Source organism: Trachemys scripta, chromosome 1, assembly GCF_013100865.1.
Source record: "Trachemys scripta elegans isolate TJP31775 chromosome 1, CAS_Tse_1.0, whole genome shotgun sequence".
NCBI classification, from domain to species: Eukaryota; Metazoa; Chordata; order Testudines; family Emydidae; genus Trachemys; species Trachemys scripta.
In genome coordinates this window covers 27,458,605-27,477,388 of record NC_048298.1, presented here as the reverse complement: position 1 = coordinate 27,477,388, position 18,784 = coordinate 27,458,605, and the positions used below count along the sequence as shown (strand labels likewise).

Sequence of the window (18,784 nt, the reverse complement as noted above, 5' to 3'; positions counted from 1 at the left end):
CCCCCCCCCCCCCCCCCCCCACGTCCCTTCGCCATGAGCCGGCTGCACGATCTGCAGCCGGTTCTGTTCCGGACTGCACCAAGGAAACATCTATACACGCTCGTGCTCCATGTTCTTCATGTCCTCACCCTCGCGTCCCGCCCCGATACGAAGTGGTGGGACCTTCTGCCACCTCTGGAGGGTGAGGAGCCCCGGTGGGCCAGCCTTTATTCTGCTCTGATCCCGAAGCCCACCGGGGACATGAGTTGGCGGCTCCTTCACGGAGCCATGAGCACGGGCGTGTACTTGGCGCAGTTTACCCCTATCCCAGACACCTGCCCCTTCTGCGGCATGAGGGAAACCCTGGCGCATGTTTACCTAGAATGCGCCAGGCTGCAGCCCCTATTCTGGCTCCTCAAGGATATTTTGTTACGATTTTGGTTGCAGTTTTCTCCTCACCTTTTTATTTATGCACTCCCTATCTGTCGCCCCACAAAGTCGCAGGACCTCCTGGTCAACCTCCTTCTGGCCCTAGCGAAACTGGCCATCTATAAAACCAGAGTAAGGAGGTTGGCCGATGGAGTTTCCTGTGACTGTGGGGCGTATTTCAGGTCCTCCGTTCTTTCACGTATCTGGGCAGAGTTCCTCTGGGCGGCGTCCACTTGCTCCCTTGACGCCTTCGAGGAGCAGACGGCGCTATCCGGGGTTCTCTGCTCGGTGTCCCCGTCTGGTTCCATTCTTTTGACCCTTTGACCTCACTCCTGTCCCTGTTCTTTTATTAGTTGTCCCCCGTAATTTTTTGGTCTCCAGGCCCTGTGGACCCCCCCTTAGGCTGGGGGGGATCCTTTAGAAGTGGGCGGGCTTTGCCCGCCCACATCCTGTATCCCAATAGGACCAGACTCCTGTATCCCAGTGGTCTGGGTCTGTCACAGTACCCTGGTGCTCCGGTGCCAAGATAGGGATATGGGTTACATCTATTATCCCACCACAGTTAGGGAATCCCATTGCAGCAAAGCCATCCACTACGATCTGCACATTTCCCAGAGTCACTACCTTTCGTAGCAGCAGCTCAGTGATTGCTTTGGCTACTTGCATCACAGCAACCCCCACAGTAGATTTGCCCACTCCAAATTGATTCCCGACTGACCGGTAGCTGCCTGGCGTTGCAAGCTTCCACAAGGCTATCGCCACTCACTTCTCAACTGTAAGGGCTGCTCTCATCTTGGTATTCTGGCATTTCAGGGCAGGGGAAAGCAAGTCACAAAGTTCCATGAAAGTGGACTTACGCATGCAAAAGTTTCGCAGCCACTGGGAATCGTCCTGCCCCATTAACAACATGATCTCCAAAGCACCGGGGCCCACGGTTTGAGAGAATTCTGTGTCCATGTCCATGTCCATGTCCTCATCACTCTTGTCGCTGTGCTGCCGTCGCCGCCTCCTCCTCTCCTCGTTTTTCTGGTCCTGGCTCAGCATAAACTGCACGAGAATGCATGAGGTGTTTACAATGTTCATGACTGCTGTCCTGAGCTGAGCGGGCTCCAGGCTTGCCGTGGTATGGAATCTGCAGTGTTCATCCAGGAAAAAAGGCGCGAAATGGTTGTCTGCTGTTGCTTTCATGGAGGAAGGGGTGAGGCTGTACCCAGAACCACCTGCGACAATGTTTTTGGCCCCATCAGGCACTGGGATCTCAACCCAGAATTCCAATGGGCGGGGGAGACTGCGGGAACTATGGGATAGCTACCCACAGTGCAACGCTCCGGAAATCGGCGCTAGCTCCGGTACATGGACGCACACTGCCGAATTAATGTGCTTAGTGTAGCCGCATACATTCGACTTTATACAATCTGTTTCCAAAATTCGAATTATATAAATTTGGATTAATCCCGTAGTGTAGACATACCCTTAGAATATCACATTTAATTAAGGTGAAGAGGAGAGTGGGATCATCGTATATCCTGTTTTATATACAGACACATACTGGGTATAAATCATTCTCTTTAAAAGTTTTATAATTACATAAACTTTCCCCTCAGCCTAACAAATAAACACTGGCTGACATTGGAGTAGTTGTAGAAGCCAGTCTTGAAAAGATCTGGAGGAGGACAGGACAGTAGCCATGCTTATCAGTATAGGGAACGTGTTTCAGTAAATACAGATTTTAAGCAACCCCTAATTTTCAGACTCTCTACTTTGCCCGCACCTCTTGTTTCTGTCTTAGAGATATTCCATTAATGGTACTTTATCAAAGTGCATGACAGTCAGATCTGTTAGATTCCAGCCTTCATGTTAAGTCATTCTGACAACTGGGTTCAAAAAGGAATTAGGTCAATTCATGGAGAATAGGGCCATCAATGACTTTTGGCCAAGATGCTCAGGGGTGTACCCTATGATTCAGGTATCCCTGAACTTCCAATTGCCAGAGGCTAGGACAGGAGAGGGGATCACTTGAAATTACCCAGTTCTGTTCATTCTGGTTGAAGTGTCTGGCATTGACTGCTGTTAGAGACCCCATCCATATTGGGCTAGCTGGACCATTGGTCTGACCCAATCTAGCTGTTCTTTGTTCATTAAGCATTGCTCACAAATATTTGGTTTCATATTACATCTGATGCTTATTAACCTTTGAACTCAAGAGTTTCACACTTTCCATATTATTTGTCTACATAAAATTAAAACAATTTTCCATGTTTTCAAAATATAACCACACTTATTTGGAAAGAGGGTTATAAGCACATTACAAATACAAATATTACAGCAGGTTTAGTGAACACTGGCATTTCTAAATCTTATTTTTAAAAATATTTTACAATATAGTGCATACAACTGCTTCACATTGGGTTTTTTTGCACTTTGGGAAAAAGTACTCTGNGCATTTCATCCCAGGTCTATGAGGTAAGGCTATGGAACATTTAAAAAAAAAGAGAGACCATGGAAAATTTTTAAAAAGGTTGATTTTGAACTAGATTGTCAAATGAAGACCCAGTGGACCGCCTAAAAAATGTGGATGATGCAGTCATCCTTCTTCGGGTATATGTGAAGGTAAATAGTATCTTCATATGCTGCAGTCTGGAGACCTAGGTCTTGGGAAGGTGTAGAAAAGGAAATTCCAGAAGTGAGGCATAAAGAAATGAGGCATGGATGATGGTTTCAACAGAGGAGCAGTCAAAGTATTGCCCCTGTTTCAGACTTGTTTCTTCTCTTCATTAAGCACCTATGAATTGTTCCATGTCTGCTGAGAACAGCATCTTGGTTTATGATTACATCTGCAATTTGCTAGGCATGTGCTGGGGACTAAAGAAGGAATGGTCTGTAGTATGAGGAGGCCCTGAGATAGAAACCTTGGTATCAGAGGCCGGTATGAGGCCTAAGGCCCGAACTAAAGTAATGGTCAAGACTTTGCTAATGTAAAGCAAAGTTAAACTGTGAGCCAGAGGCAGGCCCTGCTCACAGAAGCTGGCAAGGAAAGGGCTGATGCTGCAAAAAGAGACATACCTAAAAGATACTGGACACCAGATATCAGAACACATACTATACTGGAACATTCCACAGATAACATGGAACAGGCCGACCCATCCCAATGACAGGGGCAAAAGGGTAAAATGATGGATAGAGTTGTTTTGATCGAACCAACATGTACAAGGTGAGAGGCGGCACCTTACTACGTAGAGGGGTTGTACCTTGCTGCGTAGAGGGATTGCACCGCAATACGTCAGGAGTGATGTGTAACTTGTTTATATCTGTGCATAAGAATGCATCCCTGAGTGGGTGTCTTTGTCCAGCCGAGGGGGCAGTGGAAAGTCCCGCCACTGACTGAGCTGAGTCCATTGCTGAACGGCACTTTCTCGTAGTATGCCCTGACTTAGGCTGAGAAACCTACAGGGAATTGCAATTGTGTCAGGGTCGCAATAAACCTGGCCGAGGTGCCTTCATACCTTACTAGACTCTGTGGTTATTGGGGGTTCTCGTTGGGTTTGCTGTGTCAGCTATCTGCAGAGCTGGGACCGCACACAGAGGGAACATACTCACGCAGCCGAGTGATATCAACATAGGAGCAACCAGAGCACCACACCGGTAGCATCTGACCACATGGTCACTATCTTGAGGAGCTCATAGTCTAAGGACACTGACGGGGGTTGAGGGAAGGCAAATAACAAAGGTAATTTTTTTATTTTATTTATTTATTTTTTTTAAGGTCACCTTTTACATTTTGTTACTATCAGACTTGCTTTTAAAAATAGCTTTGTGGGTTAACCTCTTAGGCTAATAGTTAATAGCCTGTATTGCAATGTGGGTGATCTAATTCGGAGTCTGTCTCTTGCTACCTACACTAGGAGGTACTATACAGGCAGCACACTAAGGCCATGTCTACACTACAGCGACTATAGTGGGACAGCTATGGCACTGCAGCTGTAGTGTAGATGCTTCCTACGTTGATGGAAGTNATATAGTGCATACAACTGCTTCACATTGGGTTTTTTTGCACTTTGGGAAAAAGTACTCTGTTGTCCAGTTATTATTCAAAAAAGTCCCAATTTAGCAATGTGGACAAAGAATGGAAGAACCCAAATTGACAAATATTTGGCTCTTGCAAGATCTTGATCATGTGAGAGAAGCTCAGATGCTCTTCACAAATTATCTCTGGTACTTTATAGTAAACTAGTCCATGTCAATATGGATTGAGTCAAAATTGCTTCCAGATTTAGCAATCAGTTTAACCCTGTGCATGTTAACAGAAATCACTTTGGGAAAATTTGAGTCCAAAGTGGGCAAGATAGACTCTGCTCTAATGATACTTAGCCTTCTGTGTTACACTGTGAAAGCGTTTTGAACATAGGACCAAACATTTACTGATGGCTGCATGGGTGGGTGATGGGTAAAGACAAAAGAAAAAAGCTTCCCCTGCTTTTGTGTCCCTCAGGCTGGAGCCCTGCACGATGGCAGGTGATAGGGACTTACTGCCCCCTCCTAGCACCCACGGGTGCCCATCACCCCGAAAGGGACAGAAAAGACGCAGGGTCATGTTGCTCCCTCCTGTAGGCACTGGTTAGTGGAACTGAATGAACACAAAGGGAGGAACACATTGTGCTCCCCTAAAGGCTGGTGTCCCTGCATGCCTGGGTGTTCCAGGAGTATACACCCCCAAACCCACCGGCTTGCTCACCTCCACTCCCCTACCTGGTGTGTTAGTAGCCCCAAGTGCTTATAAACTTACTAGATTCTCAAAGTCTTGAACGTTAGGCTTGGCAGGAACTCCACACGTGAAGAAACCAGGTAATAAGTTGAGGGACAGGGAGAGCTAACTCCGGGAATTCCTTGGCATGCAGGGGTCCCAGCCTTTAGGGGAGCTCCATGAGTTCCCTCCCTTCGTCTCCTTTCAGCTCCACTAACCAGTGCAGGGGGGAAATGTGACCCCGAGTCTTTCCCATCCCGTTACGGGTGACGTGCACCCGTGGGTGCTAGGAGGGACCGGTAAGTCCCTATCGCTTGCCATGTGCACAGCTCCTGCATGAGGATCACTAAAATAGGGAAGGCTTTTTTTTTTTTTGCTTTTCCTACCACGGACCCAAGCAGCAGCCAGGAAATGTGTGGCCCTATGTTCAAAATAGGCGTATCACAAAGTGCAAAGAATTCTTAGAGCGGGGCGGGGAGTGGTGGTGGTGGAGGGAATCTTGCTCTAATAGTCCCTTCCTAAACTTCCCTGGGGTGGTGCCACTCTGCGCCACTCCCAGTGCAGAGCTGCATCTAATAGACCGGACTAAGCTCTGAATGTTCAGACATGCATCTGAAAGGAATCCCTTTCCAGTGCACATGTATCACTTTGACCACTTGTATCCCTTTTGTTTCGTACCCATAACTTAGTCACTAGGCGTTAACAAACCGAACAAGAACCTAACAATCTTCTAACTAAGGAATAGTAACGGAAAGTTAAACAAAAGAAATAAAAAGAGGGTTTGAAAGAGAAGTGATGTAGGTGTCAAGTGACAAACGAAGCCCCCTCCTAGCCGCCAGAGTTCGGTGCCACACTTGATAAAGGTGCTCTGTGAAGCAGAGTAAGGAATGAAGGTTCTCTCTTGTCCCAGGTTTCCTTATTCACCTCCTCCACATTCACCTACCTCAGTCTTGGGGAGGGGGGTTATTTTGAATTAGGGTGACGTTTTTTGTTTTGTGTTTTTCATTCCTCAACTTTTTTTTTCAAATACTTTTATTTGCAACACAGGTGGGGTTTTATTTTTCACATCTACTGTCCTCAATCTCACTATCCCTTCAATGTGCGATCTGCAAAGTTCAGAGCATCTCCTCAAGATGTCTGAACACCGTGGACAATCAGAGCTAAATTCATTCCTGGTTTATACCTCATGCACACTTCCGTGAAATCCCTGGGTTGCTTGGGCTGTGAACCAGGGCTGAATTAGTCTCCCTCTGATTTTGACCCTAATTGATGTTAGCTGAGGTCAGTCATGCCGATTCTTCTCCAAACTTCTTCCAGTGTTACAGGACATCCTTAACGAAATCCGTGGCTTTGTTACTATCCTCTGCTGAGATCCCGGTTACGTAGATATCAAAGGACGCTATCAGTTTTGTGGGTATTTGGATGAGATCGTATACAACATACAGTGCCAAAAATTGAGTTTATGTAGGATGGTATAAACTAAGGAAATCTGTGTTGTTTTTAATTATTTTTCCAGTTCCTATTACTATAACCAGAGGGGTAGCTGCGCTAGTCTGTATCCACAAAAACAAGGAGTCTGATGGCACCTTAATGACGAACAGATTTTTTTGGGCATAAGCTTTCGTGGGTAAAAAAGGTGCCACCGGACTCCGCGTTATTACTATAACCGCCATTTAATACTTCACCTGGGGTCCAATACACTTTATGTGATCACTTAATCTGCATTGCCCTCATTCTAGCCCCTAAAAAGATTAACAATTGTGTTTGATCACGGTAGCTTATTGAAGTGAACCTTTAAATCTGTTTTCGTTCTACTTAATTTTTTATCATGAGTGGATTCTAAGTCTACTTAGAAAGTCTTTGACCGCACGTGGTGTCCCTATATCCTTGTAGTAAATAATGTTAAACTGAATCCAATCGCAATTCTCTATTTCACGATCCACTATTCCATTCTTGAGGCTGTATCAAATTCATCAGACCACGTCCCCTTAATAAGTTAAATACTTCTACTGCAAGTGTCCAAGGGAAGGACTCCTGAGTTATTTCGCATTGACTGTTACCCAGATTGTTGTGTGTGGTTATTGTCCGTAGTGATATGTGTGTGATACACGCTTTGGAAGCTGACTGCTTTACTCACATGCTTCAAATCTTTGCTGAATCGGGGCCTCAGGCTGCAGATGGGGGAGCTGCTGGTATGGCTGGCAATTCTCCGCACCACGGAGAAGGCGTGCAGGGATGGGAGCATGGGAGGAGCACAAGCCCCACCTTTTCCAAAGTCTTGTATGGACCGCAGAGGAACTCATCATTATCTCCCTCCCCGCCACAGGACTAGGCTACGGGGTGGTGTTGGAGGCCTGTGATATACAGAAGGTCAGATCAGATGACCTGGAGGTCCCTTCTAGCCTTAAATACTATGACTATACAGGCCCAGCCTCGGCTGGCATAAGCCCTCTCGCGTAGGCTGTACAGTCACCGTTCATGTCATGCATCTCCTCCCCCAGCAGCAGGGCTCTGGCTCCACACGCGCTCTGCGCTGGGCACTGCTACTATATGTATATTCACTGCTCCTTCCTGCGGATGTGGCTTCTGTGGCAGCTCGCGCGTGCCGCTGACACCAGTGTGTGTGTTAACACGCTCGGGGGCGATACACCCACCCTTGCTGAGCTCGAGTTCCCTAATGGTCCTGGTATGTGGGCAGCACCGAGCGCTTATGCAGTGGCTAGATTCTCAAAGCCTTGAACATTGGACTTGGCAGGAAATAGACTAGGGGTTGTTTTTTCAGATGAGCGACACGGGGAGCTAACCGAGCCGTTCCCCCCCTTTGGCAGCCACGGGGCAGTGTTTAGCCCACTGTGTATATGCAGCACGTGCGACTCTCTAACAACCAGGTCGGGAGCCCCGACGCTGCCCACCAAGGGATGGGGACTGTAGGCGAGGGGCGAACAAGGACACACTGGGGACGTGTCGAAGCGGCTCAGGGAATTGCTTACTGGAGCAGCCCCAGGAGTAGCTGCCACCCCCTGGCTGTGGGATGGGGAGACAGAGGATGCAGCAGACAGACAGACAGACAGACAGCTCCCTCCATCTAGGTCTAGGTTTCCGGAATGAGAATAACCCCATTTCCCAGCTAATTCATTAATACTAATAACCCGACGCCCTCAGGTTCCCTCTCCGCTGCATGCGGGGTGTCTCGGGGGGCTGCTGGCAGCGCAGGTCGGGAGAGCAGGGGCAGGGAGCTCCCCACGGTGAGCAGCTTGTCCTTGAGGCCTCTCTCCCCTTCCCCCGTGCCCCGGAGTGGGAGGGTGCCAGTGGAGGCAGCAGGGGCCGGGGCAGGGCTTGCGAATGGGGGAAGGGGGAGGGCAGGCGGCTCCTAGTTCAGGCTGGAGCCGGGTGTCTTTGTTTCCCCATAAATAAAGAGTCCGGCGGCGGCTGGCCCTATAAATGCTGCGGCGGGGCCGCCTGCCCTGCCCAGTGCGGGGGCTTAGGACCTAGCGCAGGTACGGCCCGCAGCGGTGCCCTCCGCCCAGGGACACCGGGCTCAGTGAGCTGGGAGCCCCAGGGCCAGCGGGAAGAGGGGGGATCCTGGCCCGGAGCTCTGCGGTTCCTGCGGCCGGTGATTTCAGGACCCGGACAGCGCTGGGCTGGGCAGGGGCTCTACGGGCCGCAGGGCTTGTGGGGTGCAGGGTGACTCGCTGGCTGGGCTCACGGTGCGCTCCTGGGGGCGGTCTGGGAGCTCCGTGCTGAAGGGGGTTCGCTGGGCTCTGGGTCATAGGCTGGGTTCGCAGGGAGGGCTCCCTAGCGATGCAGCGGGCTCGTCACTGGGTGCAGGCTGAGCTCTTTTGCAGTGCGCGCTCGCTGGGCGCGTTGGGCGCAGGCTGCGCTCGCTGGGCGCTGGGCGCAGGCTGGGCTCGGGCGCGCCCTGGTGCCGGGCTGGGTGGGTGGCGGGCTGCGCGAAGCCCGGCAGGTGGGTCCCCGGGGTGGCTGCGGGCGGCGCTGATGGTGTCCCGCTCTCTCTCTCTCCGGCGCAGGCAGGGCCATGGCAGCAGGCGGCCGGCAGGCCGGGCCCATGCCGGACCTCGGGCGCTATGTGGTGTCCCGGCCCATATACAGCGAGGCGGCCTTTCAGGAGGAGAACGAGAAGAGAGCGCACCTGCGGCCGACCCTGCGCGAGCGAGTCCAGGGAGCCTGCAGGTGAGAGCAGGGCCGCCGGCCGGGGGAGCGCGGAGGGGACACAGTCCGGGCAGGGAGTCCCGCGGAGACTTGGGGAGCCCGGGGCCGCGAGCGCGGGGTCACCTGCCTGGGGGCCCAGCCTGTGTCTGGGCAGCACTAAGGGCCGGGCCGGGCGCGGAGGAGCAGAGGGGAAGGAGGCGAAAGGCTCGGCTGCTCCCGGGTAGCCCCAGCGCCTTGCGCGGGTCGTGTCCCCCGGGCTCGGGACAGAGCTCCAGGGCCGCCCTGCGAGTGCGCGGCGGCGGGACTGACAGCGCTGAGCTCCCGGCGTGTGGGAAGCAGACTCCGGCCTGTCCCTGCGGCGCACTTCGCTCGGTATTCGCCAGTCGCCGGGCTGGGAGATAAGCTCTGTCCCAGGACACCAGGGAGAGTTTTCACAGGTGCTTGGCTCTCGCCCCTTCGCTGCTCTATTGATTCCTTCTTCTCCTTCCATTGCTTTTGTGACCAGTTGAAATCTTGTTTTTATTTGACATAAACCACGCAAGTAACATTTAGGTGGTTTCCGTCTTGTTAAACCGCCAGATTCCGCTCTGTGTAAATCCAAGAGACTCTGTCGAAGTCAGCGGAGGCGCTCACATACCACGGGGATGGGTGCAGAGATTCAATAGAACGGAGTCGAATTTGACCCAACACTGTCCTTATTAGAAGATACATTTAGCACGTGCAGCGTCTAGCCTCTGGAGTTCCTTTGAGTGTGTGGAGTTGCTCAACCATTATTCTTTGTTCCTGGAAGTAATCTTGGCGGTACATAGAAAATGTTGCAATTACAATTCGATTGCATGTTATAGTCCGAGGCAGATTGAATCATTTTTCTTTCGAGACTGGTTGTTTATGCACACAATCATATCACGGGATCAGAATAAACTGGACCCAACTGAAGAAGCCACTTTCGATCCTATAGCAAAACTTTTTATCAAAAACAACATTACTGCCAAAAACACATATTGTTCTGCCTGTAACTACCTATGTAATAAGAAAATAGCCTAAAATAATGTAAACATTGATAATCCTTCATTCTTTTAACATTCAGGGGCATTTAAGGACACCTTTACTCATGGTGAGTAGCATTTTACTCCTCAGATAATACTTTGATACCAATGGGACTACACACAGAGTAAGGTGCTAGCCAGTGTGAATAAGAGTGACAGACTCCAACCCTCTGAGAATAATCCAATATTTTGTTTGGAAAAGTGACCAATTCAAAATTATTTTCAAAGTAGATCATTTCTTATTTTTAGAAACATGAACAAAAAACTAAATGCTGTGGTAACTCACCCATTGGTACAAAATCCCTGTTGAAAAAGTCCACTCCGGATACTGTGCATCACCAAATACCAACGATTGGTTTTGCAAATGAAATATTTAAAATGTTATGATGGGTGAAACTTGCTGGCGACTGGCACCGTTTCCAGTAGTAAATACTAAGCATTATGGACCAAACCTGGGGTAACTCTTAACTTGAGAGTAGAATTTGTCACTATAAAATCAGTAAATAGTAAACAGCATTCAGACAATTTCTACAAAATATTCCCAATGTTCTTTTGGCTAAATATCACCTACTGAGATTTCTTGGTAGGATTTTTTTCCACTTTCCAATTATGATTTCACAGGGGTAGGTTGACAATTTAATTATCTGGAGGTTGTTGGTTTTTTTTGGCAGCTGTTCAAGAAAAAAGGCCTTTCAGATAACCAAGTCCTTTCTCCCTGTCCTGGAATGGCTACCTAAGTACAGAGTAAAGGAATGGCTAGTTAGTGATATCATCTCTGGTGTCAGTACGGGGCTTGTAGCTGCTTTACAAGGTAAGGACCAGGCACATTTTATCTGTTATTAAGGAGAAACTGGATGTACTTTATATTGACATTCCCATAACTATGTCTTACCCTTTCTAATCAGTGCTTCAGTGTTAACTATGATTAAAACCCACAAGGACTAATGTTAATTTATATTGTATATGCATTAATATTTCACAATAAATCATTGATTTCCTTAATTTAGCCCCCTTTTTCTGTTTATGCAATATTGGCTAGCAGATTGCAATTTCCTTGAAGTTGTTATTCAAATATATTTGCCCTGTATCTTTTTGATTTTTTTTTAACTCTGTGGACATAAGGTGAACATTTTAAAATTGAATTGTGTTACTCAGTTATTTGTCATTGGTTAAATAAGTCACTTAGTATTATTTCTGTTCCCCAATTGGCTGAGCACCCCAAACACTTGTCTATCCAAATGTATACGCATGAATACAACTTTCTGTTAACATTTGTGCCAGTAAAGCTTGATTGCTCAAATGTTTGTAGTAAACAAAAACAAAAGAGGCATGAACCTGGCCAAATTTTAAAAATTGGAACAGATATTCACAGAACATAGTTTACAATATTCAGCTAGCTTTGTTTAATACATTTATTAATGATAGGGAAAGTAGATAAACAGAGAGGTGGTGACCTATACATACAGATGACTAAGCATTAGTTAGATTAATCATGACTAGACAGTTGTGAAGAACTCCAGAAGGAGGTAAGTAAGAGCCCCATTCTCGTCCCTGGACCTTCTGATACTGGCCACTTTCAAAGACAGGACTAGATGGGCTACTGGTCGTCAAGTGAAAAAATTCTTTTGGGCTAGATTGTCCCTTCATCTAGACCTGCATGCAAATCTTCCCAATCCTGTGCAGACGATAAAGTCAGCTGCCTCCACAGCTCTGTTGCCCCCCTTCTGCCCCTCAATGGGTTGTGTATCTGGATAGGCGTGTGCACGGGGTGTGCCCAGGCACACCCTAATGCAGGGGTGGGCAAATGGACCCCCTCTCCTGGCACGGCAAGCCGCGGGGTCTGCGCTCCCGGGCCAGAGCGCCCGGCCGAGCGCAGCAAGCCGCCGGCCCCTCCCCCGCCTTCCCCCGTTCCCCTGGAGCCATGCAGCCGTGAGCACAGCGCTCCAGGGGCCGGGGCTGTGCGCTCCCGCGGGGCAGTGTTTGGCTCCACAGGGAGGCAGACACGTTGCCCCCTCCCCTGGAGCCATGCCGCCACCGCCGCTCGCGCAGCGCTCTGGCGGCCTTGGCTGGGGCTCCCGTGGGGCAGTGTTTGGCTCCGTGGGGAGGCTAGGAGCCTCATCTCATGGTAAGGGGTCTGGGGCCAGGGGAGTTGGATAAGGGGTGGGGGCAGTCAGGGGACAAGGAGCAGGAAGGCTTATATAGGGGGTAGGGTCCTGGGGGGCAGTTGGGGCAGGGGTCACAGGAGGGGGTAGTCAGGGGACAAGGAGCAGGGGGGTTGGGGGTTCTGAGGGGGGAAGTCAGGGGGCAGGAAGTAGGAGGGAGTGGATGGGGGCAGGGCGGGGATGGGGCTAGGGCAGGGCTCCCTGGGTGCACACCCTAATGAAATGGGCTGCACACGCCTATTGTATTACAGCTGCACCTAATGGCCCCAAACAAGATTAGGGTCTGATAGTGGCAGATATTATATAAACATAGTTAGAAACACTCCCTGCCCCAAAAACTTGCCATTTAGATAGGCTAGCTAGACAAAGGTTGGGAGGAAGGAAGTAGAATCACCTCCATTTTACAGCTAGAGAACTGAGACACAGATAATATGAGATGACATGCCTAAGGTCACACAGGAAGTGTATGGCAGAGTTGGGAAAATCTTCTGATAACCAGGCCAAGCAGTGGCAGTGCTTTAACCACAAGAACATTCTCTCTCTCTCTGTTTCACACACACACACACACACACACACACACACACACACACACACACACACACACACTTCTTAAAGTTAGAATCCAGCAAAACAATTTATTTTAAAATATACTGTTTAAATACATTTTTGGACTCACATGCTTTCTTCTGGCACAAATGTGCATAGAGATAAATTAATACAAAAGTTCTGTGGCTTGGTTAGAATTACATACCCTGCATATAAACACAGCCCGAGGTGGTTGGGTTCATAGTAGCCAGGAGATGGAACAAAAAAACTAAGCCAAAAAATTAAGCAGATGCCAGGGAGCCTCAAGTGCCTTGGTCCCCAAACCAGACAGATCCCATGACTCGTCATGTGTGCAGCTCTTCAGCCTTTCCACCAGTCTATTATTTATCCTGAAGTCCTGGTAGCCCTTTGTGATACCTCTGAGAGGGGACTCACAGACTCCAGAGTGGCAGTCAGTGCTGCCTGAAACAGCATTACATTTCTGCACATTTTACTGGGGATGCTCCACAGTTCTAGGGGTGGGAAGGGATATGACACTTCTCAGATCCCCTTATCTCTCCTGCCACTTTATCAATGTAGCTGATAGGTCAAACAGATATGCCAAGGAAGGCAACATGGCTATACAGGGAAAAACATCTTGCAAAGGTGCTTTTCTTCTCTGCAGGGCCCCATCATAGCCTTTGTTACTAACTGGTTATTTTATTGGTAAGGAGCAAAATTTTCAAATATGGGTGCCTAAGGTTAGACATCTAAATCCATATTTAGATACCTAAATAAAAATGGCCTGATTTCCAGAGGTGAACTATAAATGGGCATCCATGTTTGAAAATTCCAGCCATAATTGAGACTTTTTTGGCACAAAGTTACCCCTGGAAAGGTAGATCAGTTGCTTTCACAGCAAAGTTCCCCTGCCTGAACCTCGCAGAGCCCTTAAAATTTGTGCCTGTGTTTTGTGAAAACACAAATGGCAGGTGTAACACTTAATACTCACACCTGTAACTACCTGGTTCGCACTCTCAAATATGTTGAGGCACAAGCACTCAGACTTGTGCCCACAACTGAATTACAGATGCAAAATGTATTTTCAAATTGTGCCTGGCTGAAAGGAAGCTGCCTTCTTGAAAATTTGGCCCATTACTTGACCAGAGATTAGTCTGTTGTGAGATTTGTAACTAAAATTATGATTATATATGATTACAGGTTTGGCATTTGCTTTACTGGTTGCAGTTCCTCTTGGACATGGTCTCTACTCTGCATTTTTTCCCCTCCTGACATATTTCTTCTTGGGAACATCAAGGCACCTCTCAGTTGGTAACTGCATATGTTTAATTTCAGTTTCAGACAATTATCTTTTGTTCACAATGTTTATGTTTGGCGTGAGTATTAATATTCAGTGTGAGGCAGTCATTTTATTAACCGTATTCACTGTATTGAGCTTTAATGTTGGCAGGTTTGTGGGGCTTAAAACATATTTTGGCTCAGTACAGAGGGCTATGCATAATGCTTAACTTTACTTGTTCCCATGCATAGCTTTTCTGCTTATATTTGTGCTGAAGTTCATCAGTCCTGTGTTTTGCTGGACACCATGCAGAATCAAAACCATGGAGGGCACAGAGAAGTTCATTCTAGATTATTTAATGAACAGGCACTTTGTCATCATAAAAACGCTTTAACTAGTTCGCTAATGTAGAACTGCTTATTTTATCTTGCAAACATTTTGATTTTGTGATGTATGTAAAGTAATGCTTTATACTTTTCATCTTTACAGGACCTTTCACTCTGGTCAGTTTGATGGTGGGATCTGTTGTGCTGAGCATGGCACCTGATGACAAGTTCCACATAATGAGCAATAATGCTACAGGGCTTAACAAAACGCTGATAGACACTGTATCCAGAGATGCTCAGAGAGTAGTGATTGCCAGTACCCTCACATTTCTGGTTGGAATTATACAGGTAATAGAACTGCCTCAAAGATTCAGGTTGACCTTGCTTTTACTTTATTAAATAATTGGCAAAAATGCAGCTTGAAATAGCTTATTAGGGCTCCCTCCCTTCCCATGATAAAATACACAGGAGCTGGGAAAGTCACCCTGAAATTTACACAGCTTTCAAATGACAGAGAATTCAATACATTTCCCCTTCATGGCAGGAGTGCTGGAACAATTCTTATAGTGGGGGTGCTGAGCTATTGAGCCAAATTGAAAATGCTGTATATGATGGAAACCACTTCAAGCCAGGGTGTGTGGCAGTACCCCTAGAATCCTTAGTTCCAGCAGCTATGCTTCATGGGAAAAGGTTTATGACAGCACGGCTGGGAGTGGAGGACATAGAAGCATAGCTGAGTGACTACAAGAAGCCTGAGACAGCTGTAGGGAAACCAAATTCCAACAGCATAAATCTTGGATCATCAGGAAGGAGGGCCTATCCCTTTACACAGCTCTGCAGTTCTTCCTTTGTCTCCCTGGAAGATATGCTGGTTGGTGTGAGGGAAGATGGTCCATTGAGTCCTGGTCAATACAAAAAGAACAAGGCATGTCTAACATAGAAAATGCATAAGTAGACACCAAATAAGGTAAAAGTGGGTGAGAATTTGAGCTACATAGGACACAGAGGAACATCGTGGATAGGGAAGAAATCCACAGCAACTGTCATGCAAAGGAAAGAGTCCAAGGCACCATATAAATCCTGCTGTCCCATGACAGGTAGTGATATACCAAAGTTGTTCTTTTGTCCACTTTTCTATTGAAGAACTCAGGAGCAGATTCTGCTGCTGCTCTGTACACTGTACTCCACTGAAATCAGCAGCTCTCACGGTGGCTACACTATGAAGCCCTTCAAGTTTTGCTTAATAAAGTAGTTTCAGACTTTTCAGATTCACACAGGGCCAGGTCACGTGTGATACCACTACTCACACTGAGTAGTACTTTACTCCACAGATAACCTGATTTACTTCAGTGGGACTATTTATGGTATAAGGTGCTAGTCAATGTGAGTAAGGATATCACAATCTGGCCCAATCTCTTGCCATTTGACCTGTTCTCAGCCAGCATACTGTATGGGACTGAATCCTGAGCATTTTGTAACATCGTTGTTGCACCTTTTAACTGTTTAGCAAACTGTTATTCCCTGGTGATTTTTCCAGCTTTTGTTTGGAGCCCTTCAGATCGGTTTCATTGTGAGGTACCTTGCAGATCCCCTGGTTGGAGGATTCACAACTGCAGCTGCTTTTCAAGTTTTTGTTTCACAACTGAAAATAGTCTTAAATGTTTCAACCAAAAATTATAATGGGATCCTTTCCATAATATATGTAAGTATGCCCTACTGATTTGCTTTTGGTTGATGCCACAATTTCTCCATAGCAGTCTCTCTTCCTTTTCCTTTCCTCTGTTCATAGGATGTCACAAGACTGTTATGAGGTCAGTTTAATTCACTTTCAATGTCCTGGGAGAAGGAACAGGTCAGTGAGATGATAACATTTGGATACAAAATATAGGATGACTGATGTGACTCTTTTTTTAATTTAAGTGGTAGAGACCTGTCTTTCTGGAGGAAAAGGTCCTGGTTCTGTCCTTGTTAATGACTATGATGTCTGTGTGGCCATGTGTTATAAAGGGTGCAGTCCTATGACTGCATTGTAGTAATATTGATTTCCTGGATTGTCCCATATTTATAGAACCCACAGCTTTTCCCACTGAAGCTAATGAGTATTTTCATTGACTTCAGGAGGAGCAGGACTGAGCTCAAAGGGCTTTAGACTGGCTATATGCTAACGAGTCTCCAAAGGGGGACAGGCTTTGGCCAAAAAGAATCAGTCTCTATTTAAAATACTACTCTCCTGACATTAGTAGAAACGAAGGCCAGTTCAGGCAGAAGTGTATTCAGTTCTTTGCAATGTTTATGGAATGTCCAGTCTATTAATGTATGGAGTGGAATAAATTGGCATATGGATTAGGAGTAATAGTGAAATTGAGAAAAAGAGAAAATCAGGCAGAGTATTTGGAAAATTTTCCTGACAGTGAGATGTGTTAGGCTGTGGAATAATCTTCCTAGGAACTAATGGAAGCTCTAGCATCTTGGGACATTTAAAATAAGATCGGAAAAAGCACTAAGTAATGTACTATACCAGGGCTGGCCAAACTGTAGCTCATGAGCTGCATGCATCTCTTTTACAGTTAAAGTGCGGCTCACAGATCCCCCCCATCCCTCCATTCTGCATCTACCAGACTAGGGGGAGGGAAGCTTGGGGCTTCTGCCCTGTGGTGAGGTTGTGGGGCTGGGTGCTTCTGCCAGAGGCAACTGGTGCCTGCTGGGGGAGGGGGGCACAATAAAGGTTCATCCCCCCCAACAGCTTGAGACATGCCCCACCAGGCATGCTCTCCCCAGCCCTCAGCGGCCCCTCCCTGCAACTCCCAGGTGTTCAAAACACAGGCAAGATTTAACCCTTGTTATGTAGTATTAATTATACAGAAGTTAAAAAGCATCTGATAAAGAAGAGATCAGTCATTCTCATAGTTGTGCTCCTTCAGTTAAATTCACCATGAGATCAACCCACTGATTCAGTGAAAGTTTGATAGTGCACAAAAGATACTCACATTTATAATCAAATTCCTCAGGCCAGTAAAAATGAGCATATGGGATGGGACAGGTAGTCCCTGACCTTCTCTGAGATTTTGTGTCTGCTTCTGTACATGGGCTATTTTATCATTCTATTTAAGTGGCTTCAAAGTATTTTGAATTTTCTTTAATTTTTTTTAGACCCTCATCGAAATATTTCAAAGAATTGGTACCACCAACATTGCAGATCTCATTGCTGGGCTACTCACTATTTTTATTTGTATGGTAGCTAAAGAAATAAATGATCGATTCAAACACAAGATCCCTGTTTGTATTCCTATAGAAGTAATTGTGGTAAGCAAAGTACCCTAATAAGAAACACAGCAGACTGGGCTGATTGCAGGAAGATCAGAGCAGGGTTTCAGTATTAAAACCATTGTTTTATTTGATTCCAGACAATAGTAGCCACAGGGATCTCATACGCTGCTGACCTGGAAAAAAAGTACAATGCAGGCATTGTTAAAACCATTTCTAGAGGGTGAGTGCACTTGTCTTCTGAGACACAGCTAATATTTTAAATGGCTATTAATGAGAGTAGTAAAAGAATAATTGTGAGAATCAGAGAGAGAGACAGTTTGATTCACAGCCAAACAATTCCTGAATTCTAGTCCTGGCTCTGTCACTAATTCCCTCCATGGCCTTTGGTAAGGGTTCCCCTAGCGGTACAATGGGAATAATAATACCCTCCTTTGTAAAGCATTTTGAGATCTATGGATGAAAATGCTATATAAGAGTTAGGTATTATTATTAATAATAACAACAATAATATTAATAATAATAACAATAATATTAATAATAATAATCAGTTAATGTTTGTAAAGTGAGTGTGTGAGTATGGAAAATGCTGTATAAATGTTAAGTGTTTTTAATAATAATATTTGACATTTACCTAGGACTCAATCTTGAAAACCCATACTTATGTGACTAGTCCCATTGTAGGCCTTATTATACAAATAGCCCAGTCAAAAGTACTCCTGGCATACTCACAAGAGTAAGGTTTGCACTGACAGTGACTTTCACTTGGAAGATCTAAGCATTTTACAATGATAACCTTCACATTCTGTTTGGTGTGCAAGCCTTAATAAATTGATATTTGT

At 46.6% G+C, this 18,784-nt stretch overlaps 1 protein-coding gene across 1 annotated transcript in view; it reads left to right on the top strand.

Annotated features, from left to right (window-relative positions):
• Positions 1–9,174: 9,174 nt before the first annotated feature.
• SLC26A4 (solute carrier family 26 member 4) overlaps positions 9,175–18,784 on the top strand; it is a 28,984-nt gene continuing 19,374 nt past the window's right edge. Inside the window, exons 1-7 of the mRNA XM_034766750.1 lie at positions 9,175–9,340; positions 11,037–11,176; positions 14,274–14,384; positions 14,842–15,026; positions 16,216–16,380; positions 17,829–17,981; positions 18,083–18,165. Coding sequence (XP_034622641.1) covers positions 9,186–9,340; positions 11,037–11,176; positions 14,274–14,384; positions 14,842–15,026; positions 16,216–16,380; positions 17,829–17,981; positions 18,083–18,165 — 992 coding nt within the window. The 5' untranslated portion in view covers positions 9,175–9,185. The remainder of the gene's footprint in view (positions 9,341–11,036; positions 11,177–14,273; positions 14,385–14,841; positions 15,027–16,215; positions 16,381–17,828; positions 17,982–18,082; positions 18,166–18,784) is intronic.